We start from the raw sequence: 14,509 nt of genomic DNA, 5'->3' as shown, positions 1-14,509 counted from the left end.
GGATGTAAATTGTACAAGCTGTGGAAGTCCTTTCTGGATTAACTGTGGCATATCTCAACGTCTCGTGCACTTTCTGTGGAGATTTACTCTGAGAACGAAACTGGATATAGCCTCGCCCTTCTGAGCGCGCAAATCTCAGCTCAGAAGCTGCCGGTTGCAGGCTGCCAGGAACATTGTTATTAATTAACACGGATCCCATCGGTTAGAGTCTTCAGTAATTATGCCAAAGTAGTGATAATCATTCTTCAGCAACACATTTTGTTGTTTTGCTGTTAAACCGCAATCTGATGGATGCCTAGTTCTGGCTAGGACAGAAGAAAACAACAGAAAGGATCATTATCTGCAAGCCTGCCTGTCTTCAGTGGCCGGATCTCAGTGTGCTTGGGTCAAAGGCCAGAGGGTGTCTGTTTCTAAATTATCTAAAAAATACCATCCTATCTTTTCTCTGACATTGTGCACTTGGAAACCAGGAAAACTTTTTTATTTCCCAGGGATGCTATTTAAAAGGAGGCGTAAAAGGAAAAATAACCAATAGGAACCCATATTCAGACATTTCAGGAAGAATTCAAAAGTCCTATCCTTCAACTTAATCATCCATCTTAGTTTACGTAAATGAATTCTATTTCCATTTTTACTTACAACACCTGTTTGATTCCCCCCTGCCCCCCCCCCCGCCGCCCTTCTGATTTCCTAGGCAGTCACAGAGTTAAAGATGCTGAAACGTACATTTTCTGAATTCCAGCATTTATGAAGAAGTAACATGGTCTCCTTCCCATGGTTTCCCAAAGTTGGCGAGGCACTTAAGACACACTGGATGAGTTATTAACTGTATTTTATTGAATCTAGCAAACAATCCAAAGGTATACTTATGGTTTAGTGTATAGGATTTAGATGGTTCTAGAATTGCTGAGTCACACCTGTGGGAACAGGGACGTGGTGTGAACAGCTGTCACCCCTGAGTGCAGCACCTCACACTTTACACAGAATGTGCTGCTCATCAGCCTACCTTGAAAAGAAGGGCAGCAGAGGACATGGAGCCCACTTGTTTCTGGATGAAAATAGGTACGAGTCTAAGATGGGCCAAGAGGACTGGGTCCTCCTGCCTAGAACAGTATACTGTAGCTATGTGCGTCATCTTCACCGGGGCATGCATACTTCTGACTAATCATTCATTCATTCGTTCGTTCACTCACTCACTAGTGCATTCAGGACACAGCTGAATCTCATCCCACGTCTCTATGCGACTTCATCAGTGGCTCAAGTCAGGCCAAGATCTGTTCTTCAGGGGATTAGTGTTTTGTGTTGTCATTGCATCATTTTAATAAGTTCTGTCTTAAATGTGTGTGACATAGTATCTGACAGTGTACATGATTTATCTCATAACTTACGAGGTGAAAATCCCAGTTCAACTATGCTGGGCTTCCAGAAGTGCCATGTGCGCACCCGGACGGCACGTGGAAGTCAGCAGTACACAGTCTGCGGAAGCTCTTGAAGACTGTCATGGTCTATGATGAACACACTTGCAGTTTTTATGTATATTTTACTAATTTGCATTTATATAAGGACAATATTCTCAAATAGTTAAGTGTGTAGAATGCATACTAAAAATGCTTAACAAACTGTTCAAAACATATACAAATGATCCTACAACTGTGTAATTTAATAACTGAATAAATGCCCATGTGAAGAAAAAGCAGGCAGAGAGAGGGGGTGAGAGAGAGAGAGAGAGAGAGAGAGAGAGAGAGAGAGAGAGAGAGAAGATGTGCACCAGAAAATCACAGCCAGGGAAATGTACTTCTTAATTGTAGATGGTTGTTAATTTGGGTAATAGACAATTCCAGGTACATTTCTGGCTCCTTCCTCATTATCCACTACATTATTCGTGTCAGCAATTCATAGGGTTGGAAGCTTGTGTCAGTAAACTCATGAATACTGTGAGCCTGTGAGCCGTGCCATGCATTAAGTCTTTCACTGTGGGGAGGAACACTCGTGCCCCTGGAAGAAGGTTGTTGCTGAGCTATCAAAGATGTGCAGAACATATTTCCATATCCAAAGTCCAGCCTTGGCAGAGTAGTTTTCTTCTTCTTCTTCTTCTTCATCTTTGCCTTTTCTTTTGTTCAGTACAGGGTCCCACACCTGCTAAGTAAGGGCTTTGCCACAGCACCATATCCCTGGCACATCTTTGCATTTCTTCCTTTATTTGATCTTTGAGATAGAGTCATACTAAATGGCCCAGGTTGGTCTTGAACTGACTATGTAGCACAGACAGGCTGAACTTGTGATTCCAATTCCCCTGTCTCAGCTTCTGGAATACCAAAGACCACAGGCCTACACCATGGATCTCAGGTAGAAAGAAGTGCTTCCTGCCACTTCCAAATACCTGCTGTAGAATAACACGAGCTAATGTTGACTTTCACTTGACTGTGCGTTGGACTGTGATGTGATTTGATAGGTGGAGTCAGGTCTTGGAATAAAACTGTCCCCAAAAGTCCTCCTAATTGTTTGTGCTGTGGGATCCTGTCCAAACCATATAACGGCTCTGAACTTGGTTGGGAATGAGTGTCTAGGCCTGTGGTGCACACTCAACAGCAACTGGTAACAGTTTTTACTTCCAGGTCCTCCACACTCTGCCCTTCTCTTCTTCTCTCTACCGTAGTCACTCTTACCTCTGCTCTGGTCCCTTTGCCCAGGTCACTCTTTACCACAGAGCATCCTTCTCCTCTCCGTGAGCCCACAGAATGCTCAACAGAACGAGGCTACAGCGCTCTGAGTGTGTGCTGGACTGTTTTTCCCTCAGAGCCTGGTTTATAAAATTCAGTGGTGCAATCAGTCAGCCCTGCGAGGTTCCTCTAACCACCACACGGAGGCGGAGCTCACTCTGGTAGGGCTCACCCACTGGGTATGTGAGAGCAAGAGCCATCAGCGACAAAGCCAGCGCCAGGAGAAATTGGAAAGTTGTGGCCAGGAGACCCATTTGTGGGAGATGACGCCATTTTTCTTGGCCTCCTGCTCAGAGTAGACTACTCCTAATTCCTAGATGCAGACAGTGCTCCTCGAATCGATCAGAATGCCTGTTCCCATGAAGGTACACAAACTCCAGCTTTGACTTTTGAATCTCTTGTCCACTTAAAACTGTACAGTATGCACTCAGCACAAACACGGCAGCTACAGGCAGCTTGTCTTGCAGACCAGCTCTTAAAAACGCCCGTTCTCCCCACACAGTGCAGACTTAGCTTGGATAAATGTGGAGTTAATGAAACTCGGCAGCAACATGGTAGGAAGCTGAGGAAGTAAGTCATTACTAGAGTGAGGGACCAGGGAAAACATCTTGATTTGAAGATAATCATTGTTTAAATTTATTTTCGTGTGTGTGTGTGTGTGTGTGTGTGTGTGTGTGTGCTTGTGTGCCACACCTTCATGTGGGACTCAGAGGACAACTTGCAGGAGCCAGTCTTCTTCTACCACGTGGGTATCCTTTAGGGTTCACCGCCTCTTCTGCCTCAGATAATAGGCTAGGTTTAGAGTCCAGGTCACGGGCTCCCTCCTAATGAGTGGTCTCTGAGCTCAGCTAATTGGTTATTCGAAGGTGTAAGCTCCTCTCAGGATATCTTGCCGTGCTGACCCTACATTAAAAATGGTGAATAAACAAGTAAAACATCCTCATGGACTCAGAGCCCACGGCAGGCAGCTCCTTCTGAGAGCAGGGACAGCTGCTAGCACCCACCCCTTACCTCCGCCCTTGGTGGTATGTTCTCAGGTCGAATCCATTCTTCCTAGAACAACATTCAGATTTTTGCTGGCATGTGTTTTGAGTTTTTGTTTGTTTGTTTGTTTTGATTTTGCTTTTCAAGTCATCTTTTGTAGAATTACAAAATTGCCTTTCCTCTCAGGCAAATCTTTTTTGGTTAATGCTGGAATGTTCTAGCAAATGTCCTCTGTGCTTGTGTTGCCTGTTCTATCGCAGACACGTCTGCATGGGGAAGAGATAATTCCTTCATTTTACAAAAATCATTCCTCCGAGTTAATCTCTCACGCTATGATAAAATATTTCCTTTCTGTCCTCCCTGTTATGTTATGTTCCGTTCACAGGATTCCCTGCACTGGTTCTCAACAGATGCCTGGGAACAGGCATGTCTTTCTCAGAGGGGAGCTTTCTATGGCATAGCCAAGCATTCAGGTCTATGGCAGACCTGAAGGGCAGGGAAGCGGGCTGCATGTGTGCTGGCTCACTGTGGTATCTGGAGCTCTCTTCTGTCTGCAGCCTCCTGCCTGGTGATGAGGGGAAACAAACTGCTAGCTTGATTCTTTAGGCAGGAACAAACATCCGCAATGGAAATGTGATAAAGCAAGAATAAAAGATGGGTCCATCTCAGCTGGGCCATGCCAAGGGAAAGGATGCAAAAAATATGCCCACGTCTCAAAACGCATCACTAACTGCCACCCCATGATCTGTGTGGGTGGAGTGGGGATGCATGTGGGTCATAAGTTGACACTCAGACTTACAGATCTGAAAGAGTACAAAACTGCCTGCGGGTGTGGCTCAGTTGGAAGCATTCCTGCCTAGCACGCACAAGGCCCTGGGTTCTGTCCTCAGCACAGCATAACTGGATAGGTTGCTAGACTGTAATTCCAGAGAGATGGGAAAGGAGGATCATCTGTGACAACATAGTGATTTTAAGGCTGGCTAGGGACTCTTGTCTACAATTTTTTTTTAAATGCTAATAGCCATTTGACAGAGACAGAGTGTACAGTGGTGCCCACAGAACAGCTGGAGCTCTTTTTTGCATGTGCAGGAATAATCCTTAAAATAAAATAGACCATTGCAGTCTTTGTAGTCCCAGAAATATACAGTGGAGGCTTTTGCTAGCATGCAATTTCATCGCTAGCCTATGCATACAAGCATGCCCACTTGCTTCTAACACCATGCAAAGGTAATTAAAACGAGAAATCGCAAAGTGCATAGGGCACTTGGACACCGTGGCACCACCGACACCATAAATGCTGTATCCCCTGTCAGATTTTGTTACACTGGTATAGGTTGGTCAAAAAGCATCTATCACTGATGCTTTACCCCAAAGTACAGTTTAGACACCACCTCTCTGTTCCTTCTTCAGAAGGTGATGTTTTTGTCCCTTATTCTTTGACTTTAGCTGGTCCACCAGACACCTACCATACCACCTACCATGCCTGGGAACCCATGGCACACCTGGACTGACTTCCCAGCTGAAATACAAGTTTTCTGAGCAGTCTCCTTGGTTATTGTTATGCTAGGATTCATTCAAAACTCTGTGCACACAGGCATAAATGTTCAGGATGATGGTAGATCATTACTGACTACAAGGAAAGCTACTTTGGCCATCTATATTTATTAATAAATTTCATATTCATTTTTCCGGCCTTTATAGACCCTTTTCTTCAAAGAATAAAATGTGATTTTCATGAAACTAACAAGAAATCGTGAAATAATCCCAGAACAATTAGCTCATCAAAAATGGACTTTGATCAGGTACCCAAGTCAAGTTGTTTACCGTTGTCTGAAAACCCTGCTAATGGCCCCGTGTTTTTTTAAAGCATTTTCTGATTAAGCACAGCATAACCACTAAAAACAAAAGCTGGGTAATCTACATATTTGGGGCCTCAAATTCTGAAAATTTCCATGTATTAATGTACTTACAATTCTTGAGAAATATGTCATCAGTCGATAATGCTGAGAATCAGTGCTATAAAAAATTGTAACTTGCTTAGAGAATGCTTAAATTTGTTAAATACTTTTTCAGTTTCATCCTGTTTTGCGTTTTATTCATGTACAATTTATTGCTTAGCCATTCCTTTTCCAAGGTAGCGTATGATGGATGAAACGTTACCTAAATAGTATTATTTGTCTCTAGTAACGAACAGAATCCACTGTTACTAAAGGCCTGGAAAGAAACTGAATTTCACTTCATGCTGCTTTTTTTAAATTTAGACTTAGCTTACTTCAGGTTGGGCGGAGCGAATTTCAGTGCTTACTTCCCCGTAATCACACAGATAAGAGATCAGTGAAAGCCACAGGTCGGTACAGTACAAAGATAGATTGCACTGGGTCAAAGGTCAACTGCAGGATTCTGGTGGAGGGACCATCCTTCCCCTAATCAAATGGAGCAGATTACGTCTGATTTGTACTGAGTGTTTCCGCTTTCGGTGAGGTTTTCAGTGAAGTCCGTGTGAGTCACAGATGCAAACACCCATTTCTCGTAGCTGTGTGCTGTGGGCAAAGCAAGCTGTAACAGCCCACGAGCTTTTTCACCCTTGCAGGAGTCCTTGCAAAGCGCTTCGCGCCATCTAGTGTTCAATCGAGGTATGAGAGGTGGGAAAGCTAAGAAAGCAAGAAATCTCTGCCCACGGCAGTAGTTACATTATCAGCGGGAGTTGTTGTGTTGTTTACTTTATATATCACTGGATCCTGAAAACTTTAGAATCTTCTCAAATCCACTGTTTTCCAAGAGTGCTTTAAATTAAATACCTTTTCCATTCTCCAGAGGATTGTAGTCAATGTTTTCAGTGCATGTGCTCATAGCGCAGCATTCTCTCTCTGTGGAGCTGTATACCGCGCTACCCCGAGTTGTCTATGGCCCTTGTAAAACTGAAGCATGCTCTCCCAGCCCAGCCTTAGCCTCACAAGAGACGTGTGTAGCATCCCTCCACAGTTCTGATTCTTTTTTTCTCTTTGCTTTTCAGATTGTCTACAAAGCCTGGCTCTGCTCCCAGTATTTTGAAGTCACACAGTTTAACTGCAGAAAGACCATCCCTTGCAAGCAATATTGTTTGGAGGTGCAGACGAGGTGTCCATTCATATTGCCCGACAATGACGAAGTCATTTACGGAGGCCTCTCCAGCTTCATCTGCACAGGTACAGGCTGGGTGGGGGCCCTCCTTTGATCTCCATCAATACTTTGCTTCCTTCTGCTTCCATAACGTTGAGACCACACAAAGGTATTCTTCTTTGAATACACGGCTTCTCTTCCTGGGTGCTGAAAAGCCTCCCAAACTGATTTAAATAAGGGCTGATGTCTCTACCACACAGCTATGTTGCAACTGAGGCTCTCTGTGAATGTCTCATGAGGATAGTTGCAAGGGAAAGGAAGAATTTTAACGACGACGACTTCTGTGTGTCTTGTAATGAATGTTGTCACCTTATCTTAATCAGCAGTGAGGACAAGAGGATATGTCTGCCTGGGTCATGAACGCGCACATTGGTGCATAAGAAGCCAGGGCAGGTTGTTTCTATATTTTCTGATAACAATATCTCCTTTATTTTTTGGCAAAGAACTGAGACAGGCAGGGTGTCAACACCATATCTGGTGTCCAGAAACCCATGAGCACTATGTAGTTTAAGCAGACAAAGAATCCAGGGTCAAAACTAAGAACAGTCTCACCTGGCAGGTCATAGTGGGGAGAGCACCTTTACTGAGCACTCTGCCGATGTGAATTCTTTGGAATTCCTTCCCTCCTTTAAGAAGAGGAGTGAAGACCCAATTTTTAAAACAATTTGCTTGATCCAGAGCATCCTTGACTTTTGAGTTTTAAGCATAAAAAATACATCCAGGAAGAAGAGAAAATTCTTTGTATGCTGGACTTTTAAACTAAACACTGGCAGGAGCAGAGAGACAGCCGTGTGAGTGAAGTCCTGACTGCTGGAAGTCCTGACTACCAGAGTTCAGTGTCGGGGCCCAGATGGTGGAAAGACAGAAGCCATGTCCATGTTGTCTTCTGAACTCTACATGCATGCTCTGGTACATAATACACACATACAAAATAAACTTAAAATAAACAAATATAATTAAAAAGGGTCCAGAGAGAGAGTTCAAAGGTTAGGAGCACTTGATCATGCAGAGGACCTTGGGCTGTTTCCCAGCACACACATGTTGGCTCACAACTATTTATAACTCTGTTTCCATGGGATTCAATACCTGTTTCTGACCTCTGCAAGTACAAGATGTTCATGCAGAGCACAGAAATACATGCAGACAAAACACTAATACACGTAAAATAAAAAAATAAAATAAGGACAAGTTGAAATGCTCAGTGTGACCATGTACCAAGTGGTCCATGCTCATTGTGACAATGTATCAGGTGGTGACCAGGGCCCCACTGTTCAGTGTAACAAATTATCAAGATACAGTCAGTCCCCTGAGAGCCAGCCCTGGCGAGCAGAAGGGCATTTCTCCCATCACACAAGCTGGCTTTTTACTGGTGAACCACAGTAACTGCCCCAGCCCAGGACACCACACACGCTGTGAGGGTGCAGATAAGGGAAACGTGCAGGGTTGGCAAGAGGGGAGCAGAGTCAAGGGAGGGGGGGCTAGGATGAGGAAGAGGAGAGCAGGGTCAAGGGAGGGAGAGCTAGGATGAGGAAGAGGAGAGAGTGGGGTTCAGGGAGGGGGAGCTAGGATGAGGAAGAGGAGAGAGTGGGGTTCAGGAAGAGGAAAGAGGACGTGACTGGGATGACGAAGGAGAAAAAAGAGTGGAAGAGGAGGCAGGAGGAAGGGAAAGGGGGATTAAGAAGGGGCAGCAAGAAGAGGAGGAGGAAGAGAGAAGAGAGCAGAAGAAGAGAGGAAGGAAGGCTTGAAGGGGGAAGGAGTAGGGAAGGAAGGAAGGGAGGAAGGAAGGAAGGGAGGGAGGGAGGGAGGGAGGAAGGAAGGAAGGAAGGAAGGAAGGAAGGAAGGAAGGAAGGAAGGAAGGAAGGGAAGGAAGGAAACATCCTGGGAAAGAGGAAAGAAAGAAAGAAACAAAGAAAGATCTTATTTCACTAGAAATTATATTGACTTTCCCAAAGACGTTTCCATAACTGACCATAAAAAATGAATGTCTGCATTCTAAAAGTCTAAACTTCAAGGAACCTTGTAGCATTCTGTGAAGGTCCCTGAGTCTTAGTACCTGCCCTCACAGCATGAAGTCCTTCCTGACTGGTCAGCACATCCGACCCATCTAGACAAAAACCCTAAGGAAGGTTTGCAGTTCCTGACCTCATCATCTCTTGGCCTCAGCCTGTGTTTGCAGAGTTCTCTCTCGATGCCTTCAAGGCTACTGGGTCTCAAAGGGCTGGCAAGGGTGCCTTCTGCACCAAAAGTCTCATGGGTAACTTGCATTTTTAGCTGTTTTGGGTTTTGTAAAATGTGCATGTTTGTAACTATAGTGACATATCTAAGGAAAGGTGACAAAAAGCCAACTCTGTCCCTGGCCCAGAAGACAGTGCCAGCTCCTTGGAGGACTTCAGAGTCATAATGCTGACCACTCAAAGACCTGTCTGTAGATTGCTTTCTCACAGCTTTGTGACTCTTAGGTTACAAAGCTCAGAACTCCAAAGTTGGATTTTCAGGCCCACTACACAGAAATATTTTGAACTTACACAGCAGGAAGAACCACAGCTCTCTTCTGGGGAGGGACAAGGCTTTGGGGGAGACTCTGTTCACTCTGTCATCCCTACCTGATGCTACAGAGTTCAATTGGGTCGCATGGCAGGAGCTATGCTGAAGTGATTTGCACTCGTCCTTGCTATCTGGCAGTGTGAACCCTGAAGTCAAAAGACAAATTTGAAGAGAATAAGATATTTCCAGAATAAAATGCAACAACAACAAACAACAACAAAAACAACAACCTGCTGCTCTCCACAGCTTTGGGGAAATTCTGACACGCCTTCTGTGAATCTTCTGCTTCAGATCTCTAGTTCCAAGAGGAGTCCAAGCTGAATCACAGGGACCCAGAAGTCACTGCTCCAGGTCACCAGGGCTATGTCCAGAGCAATGGGAGGACATGTGTGGAGAGCAGTGGTTGGTGCCTTTGGGAAGGCTTTACTGACAACATCATGCCTTACCTGCCCTTGAACCTTACAAAGAACTGACATTCTGTTTCAGGCAGCCGTGTGCACCCATGCAGGGACCCTAGCAGAGCTAGGTTGTTGGGCTAGTCTGCTGAGTATAGGGGTTTCAGATTAGGAAAGAGAGGTCACAAGCCAGGTGTAACAGGGCAGGGAGACTTCATTCCCTTAGTCCATCTGCTTGTCTCACCCGCGCTGGAGGCGTCTCTGTGAAGACTTGATTCCTAGTTTGTCGCTGCCAGGCGCGACCAAAAGCAGACTGTATCTCAGGAAGAACGAGAAACCCAGAGCTCTGCAGAAGCTTACTGAGCACAGGATGGACCTTTTCCTGGCAGAGCAGCCTGCTGGAGCTCAGCACTCTCTCCCCAAGGCCACTCAAAGGCTTTCCGAAACTTGACAGATACATAGAGCTGCATGCCACCTTGGAGCGACTGTGAGTCAGGCTGCTCCCTCCCACTATGTGCAGGGAAGGAAAGGTCTTCTAAACTCAGAAGAGAGCAGGCTGGATGGAGAGGTAAGGCGTGGCCTCCTTCCTGTGGCTGCTGGTGGCCACCTGGATGGCCCCTTACAGCAGTCACACAGGTGACATACAGCCCAGGAACAAGCAGTACACACTGTCTATAAAATGAATCTACCATCCTAGTCGGTCAGAAGTGTTGCTCCTTCATCCCAGGTTTTAAAAACAAAAGTAGTAAATAAAGTTATTTCAGCACCATGGACCAAAAAACTGCAGTCACTTGTCATGAAGAATCAAAAGAAGTTCTGTTCACAAGATGACACTCAAACCTGACACCATCATTAGACTAAGAACCTGAGACAGGGCAGGCCACAGTCCCTGGGGAGAACCCACTACATCACTCTGATAAATGGAAATTTTATTTCTTTATTGGATGTTTTCTTTATTTACATTTCAAATGTTTATCCCCTTTCCTGGTTTCTCTCCATGCCCCGGAAACCCCCATGCCATCCCCCTCCCCCTGTTTCTTTGAAGGTGTTCCCCCATACACCCACCCACTCCCACCTACCCTGGGGCATCCAGCCTTCATAGGACCAAGGGCCTCTCCTCCCATTGATGTCTGACAAGGCCATCCTCTGCTGCCTATGTGGCTGGAACCACAGGTCCTTCCATGTGTGCTCTTTGGCTGGTGGTTTAGTAGAGTCCTGGTGGTTAATCATTACCCCACAGTTACTGGTGCTCTCAACCCTCACCAGGGAGCTTCTATTTGCAGTAGATGGTGGTTAACATGGAGATCCACAACCGGCACGCGCCCGCACACGCACACACACACACACACACACACACACACACACACACGGGGTTTGGAAATCACTGCAGAAGACCAGGCAGAAGGATTATCAGAGCCAGAGTTGGTAGATGACTAAGAAGGAATAGTGCTTTGGGGAGCAACTAGCAACTTTAGTCACTCAAACCAGATAAAACCAGAGCATGCAGAAGGAAGTGGGCACAAAGTCTCACCCCCGGCTGAGGAACTATTGGTGTTTGATTGCTGGGGGACAGAGAGTTCGATTTCCTTAGTGTGTATCTCCTGGTTGGACAGCCATGCTCCAGGAAAGGGCACACTATATGGGCAGCAGAAATTGGACTTGATTGGTTCATTAAACAAAAGACACAAAGCTGGGTGGGTGGGGTATAGAAGTATAGGAGAGAAGTTATTAGGAGTTGATATGGTCAGAGTATATTGGCAAAATTCTCAAATAATGAGAGAGAGTGAGGGAGAGAAAGAGAGGGGGAGGGAGAAAGAGGGAGAGAGGGAGGGAGAGGAAGGGAGAGGAGGAGAGAGTGGGGGAAAGGGAGAGGAAGAGAGAGGGGGAGAGGGGGAGAGAGAGGGGGAGGGAAGGAGAGAGAGGGGGAGGGAAGGAGAGAGAGAGGGAGAAGAAGGAGAGGAAGAGAGGGAGAGAGGGGGAAGGGAGAGGAAGGAGAGGGGGAGAGAGGGAGAGAGGGAGAGAGGGAGAGGAAGAGAGAGGGAGAGAGAGGGAGAGGGAGAGAAGGGGAGAGAGAGGGAGAGGGAGAGAGGGAGAAGAACAGAGAGGGAGAGAGGGGGAGAGGAAGAGAAGGGGTAGGAGAGAGAGAGAGAGAGAGAGAGAGAGAGAGAGAGAGAGAGAGAGAGAGAGAGGAATATTGGTATTTCTTCAAGTTCAACAGATTTGATGTGAGTAGTTTTCTCTGGTCTCTACAAGGGAGGTCTCTCTAAACCTCCATAACCCTGAGGACTGCTGGTATCCACTGAGCCTGTGACTCCATGAGCCGCTTGCTGGATGCTACTGAGGGACCCATTCTGCCCAGGACTATTACTGAAAGGCAGCGGTGGGGGGGGGGGGGGACCCTGACTGTGGAGGAGCCCTTCAGTTCCCTTAGACAGCGGTGGATGCTTCTGATTTCTTTAACCACAAACATGGTACAGCTCAGGCCCATGGCTGGGTAAAGTGTTCAATAAATAGTTTCAAAACATAAATATTCTCAAAATGGCCATGAGGTATTTAGAATTAAGTTCAGCATTTCAGCACATGTCTGGTTCTCTCTTTTGTTTTGAGGTTTGGTCTCCTATAGCTCCGACTGGCCTTCTACTTCTTCTGTAGTTGATGGTGATCTTAAACACCTGTCCTCCTGCCTCTGTCTCCTACATACTAGGTTACAGGCACTCAACATTATGCCTGGTTTACACAGCACTGGGTAGGCTGCCTGAGCCTCATCCTCATCCCTGGTCTCTTATTCTTTGTGGTGCTGACAAAACTTAGCCATGTCCTGAACGTTAGCTCTCAAATGGAATGTTTTAACCATCCATAGAATGACCTGAGCCTCTTTAAGCCCTAGAAAGCTTTGGGAGAATGGGGGACAACGAACTGAGATAGATGCTTCTTAGTTGAGCAAAACAGACATTACCAGAGGAGCATTTGAGGGATAATTAAAAAGTTCCGGGTGTTATCAGGGCAGACTGTTATTCGGTGCTGGCGTGGTTGAATCGCAGTTATTCACTGTTAGTTTGCTGTGGGTCCCTTCACACTCTGCCCTGTTTGGGTCTGCCGGAAGTAGTAGTGACCAAAGTCTCACTACCCAGCCTCCACTGTAGTAATTACAGTGTTTCCTTCTCTGCCCCGCCCTGCCCCCTCCGGGGTCCAGGGCTCCTAGAGCAACCCTTGATTGCTTACAGGCACTAGAGAGCTGAGATTAAGGAGACAGACGCAGTAGAGTGCCACAGCTGTGGGTGCTATGGTAACAAACATGGGAAATTACCCTTTGATTGATGGTTAAAGTAGGCCTGATGTCATTTGCTGCTCCAAAATCGCAAGAACAAAAGTAGAAGTTAGTCCTTTGGGGGTTACTGACAACGAAGATAAAACATATTTTGAGAATTCCGTGTAAATTCTGCATCCCATTCTTTTAGCTGTGACAAGGATAGGGTTATGTTTCTGCCTCTGGGGAAAACACTGTAGGCTGCTTTTGTTCCGCCCTTGCCAGCTAGGTTAGGTAAGGCGGTGGATGGTGCCGCCTCGCGGCAGGTACGTGCTACTGCAGGGCATCTGAATAGCACATAGGAAGAGCCAGTAATCACACACATGCTCATGCAGGCACACAGGCAGACAGACAGACAAATTATGTAAACATATCACAGAGGAGTCTTTAAATTTGTTTAAAAGTGTTCTCATTAAAGGAGTAATATAGTAGAAAATACGCTTTCTACAGATTTTAGTGTCAAATGTCTCAGCCACTTTCTATTTCCATATTTAAAGTGTATGCATGTATGTTTAAGTATTTTTCCAAATTTAATTCTGGAGAAAAGAATCCAAGTTATTTATAGCAAAAACTCAATAAGATTATGAACCCTGAAGTTCCAGAATAAAATGCAAAAACAAAACAAAAGCAACAACAGCAACAACAGCAACAGGTTGCAAAATTATATGTGGAGAACGCGGGGACCACTGCATGGTTGTGTTAGCTCCTTTCTGTAGAACCTGGTATTTACAGGTGTCTGATGATTCCAGTTCATATCCTTCCTATGGTGACTGATTTTGTCTTCTACCTTCAAACATCTGCTTTTGGCAAGGGATCACCTCATGGGGAACAAGATTTAGGATGTCTAAATTCTTCCAGTATCTACGGGTTTTGGAAATGTGTGTCTACTGTAAGACTCCCTTCTTTGTACAGTTAGTGAATGTCACTAAGCCCATGGAAAGAATACTCAGAAGAATTTCCCCTCAGACAGACACACACACCCAGTCCAGTCTGATGGCTTCACTGCAGTGGAGACTGGGGATTTCCCAGCTTGTCTAGTTGAAGAGCGGAGAGCAAGGGCTGAGGTACGTCCAGTGTGGTGATAGGGAGCCGGAGAGAGCTTGTGGGCACACTCGCATTGCTGCAGATGTGTGGGTGGCAGTCTGCTACCCTCCACAAACCCAGTGCTCTCCACAGCTTTGGGGAAATTCTGACACGCCTCCAGTGAACCTTCTGCTTTGGATCCTACAGCTTGCATGATATAAGAGGAGAAATTAAATTAAATGGCGTAGACTGGGAGAGGGAAAGAATTGGAGCCCGGAACTCTGGCAAGAACTGGAGTTGAGCTAGTCCCAAGAGGAGTCCAAGCTGAATCACAGGGACCCAGAGGTCACTGCTCCAGGTCACCAGGGCTATGTCCA

The 14,509-nt window shown here is 45.8% G+C and overlaps 1 protein-coding gene across 1 annotated transcript in view; it reads left to right on the top strand.

Moving 5' to 3' along the window:
* The window catches only part of Nalf1 (NALCN channel auxiliary factor 1), a 548,015-nt gene that overhangs the window by 514,101 nt on the left and 19,405 nt on the right, over positions 1 to 14,509 (top strand). The window contains exon 2 of the mRNA XM_052162571.1: positions 6,718 to 6,889. Coding sequence (XP_052018531.1) covers positions 6,718 to 6,889 — 172 coding nt within the window. The remainder of the gene's footprint in view (positions 1 to 6,717; positions 6,890 to 14,509) is intronic.

This window comes from Apodemus sylvaticus, chromosome 18 (assembly GCF_947179515.1).
Source record: "Apodemus sylvaticus chromosome 18, mApoSyl1.1, whole genome shotgun sequence".
NCBI classification, from domain to species: Eukaryota; Metazoa; Chordata; class Mammalia; order Rodentia; family Muridae; genus Apodemus; species Apodemus sylvaticus.
This window is presented reverse-complemented; position numbering and strand designations above follow the sequence as displayed.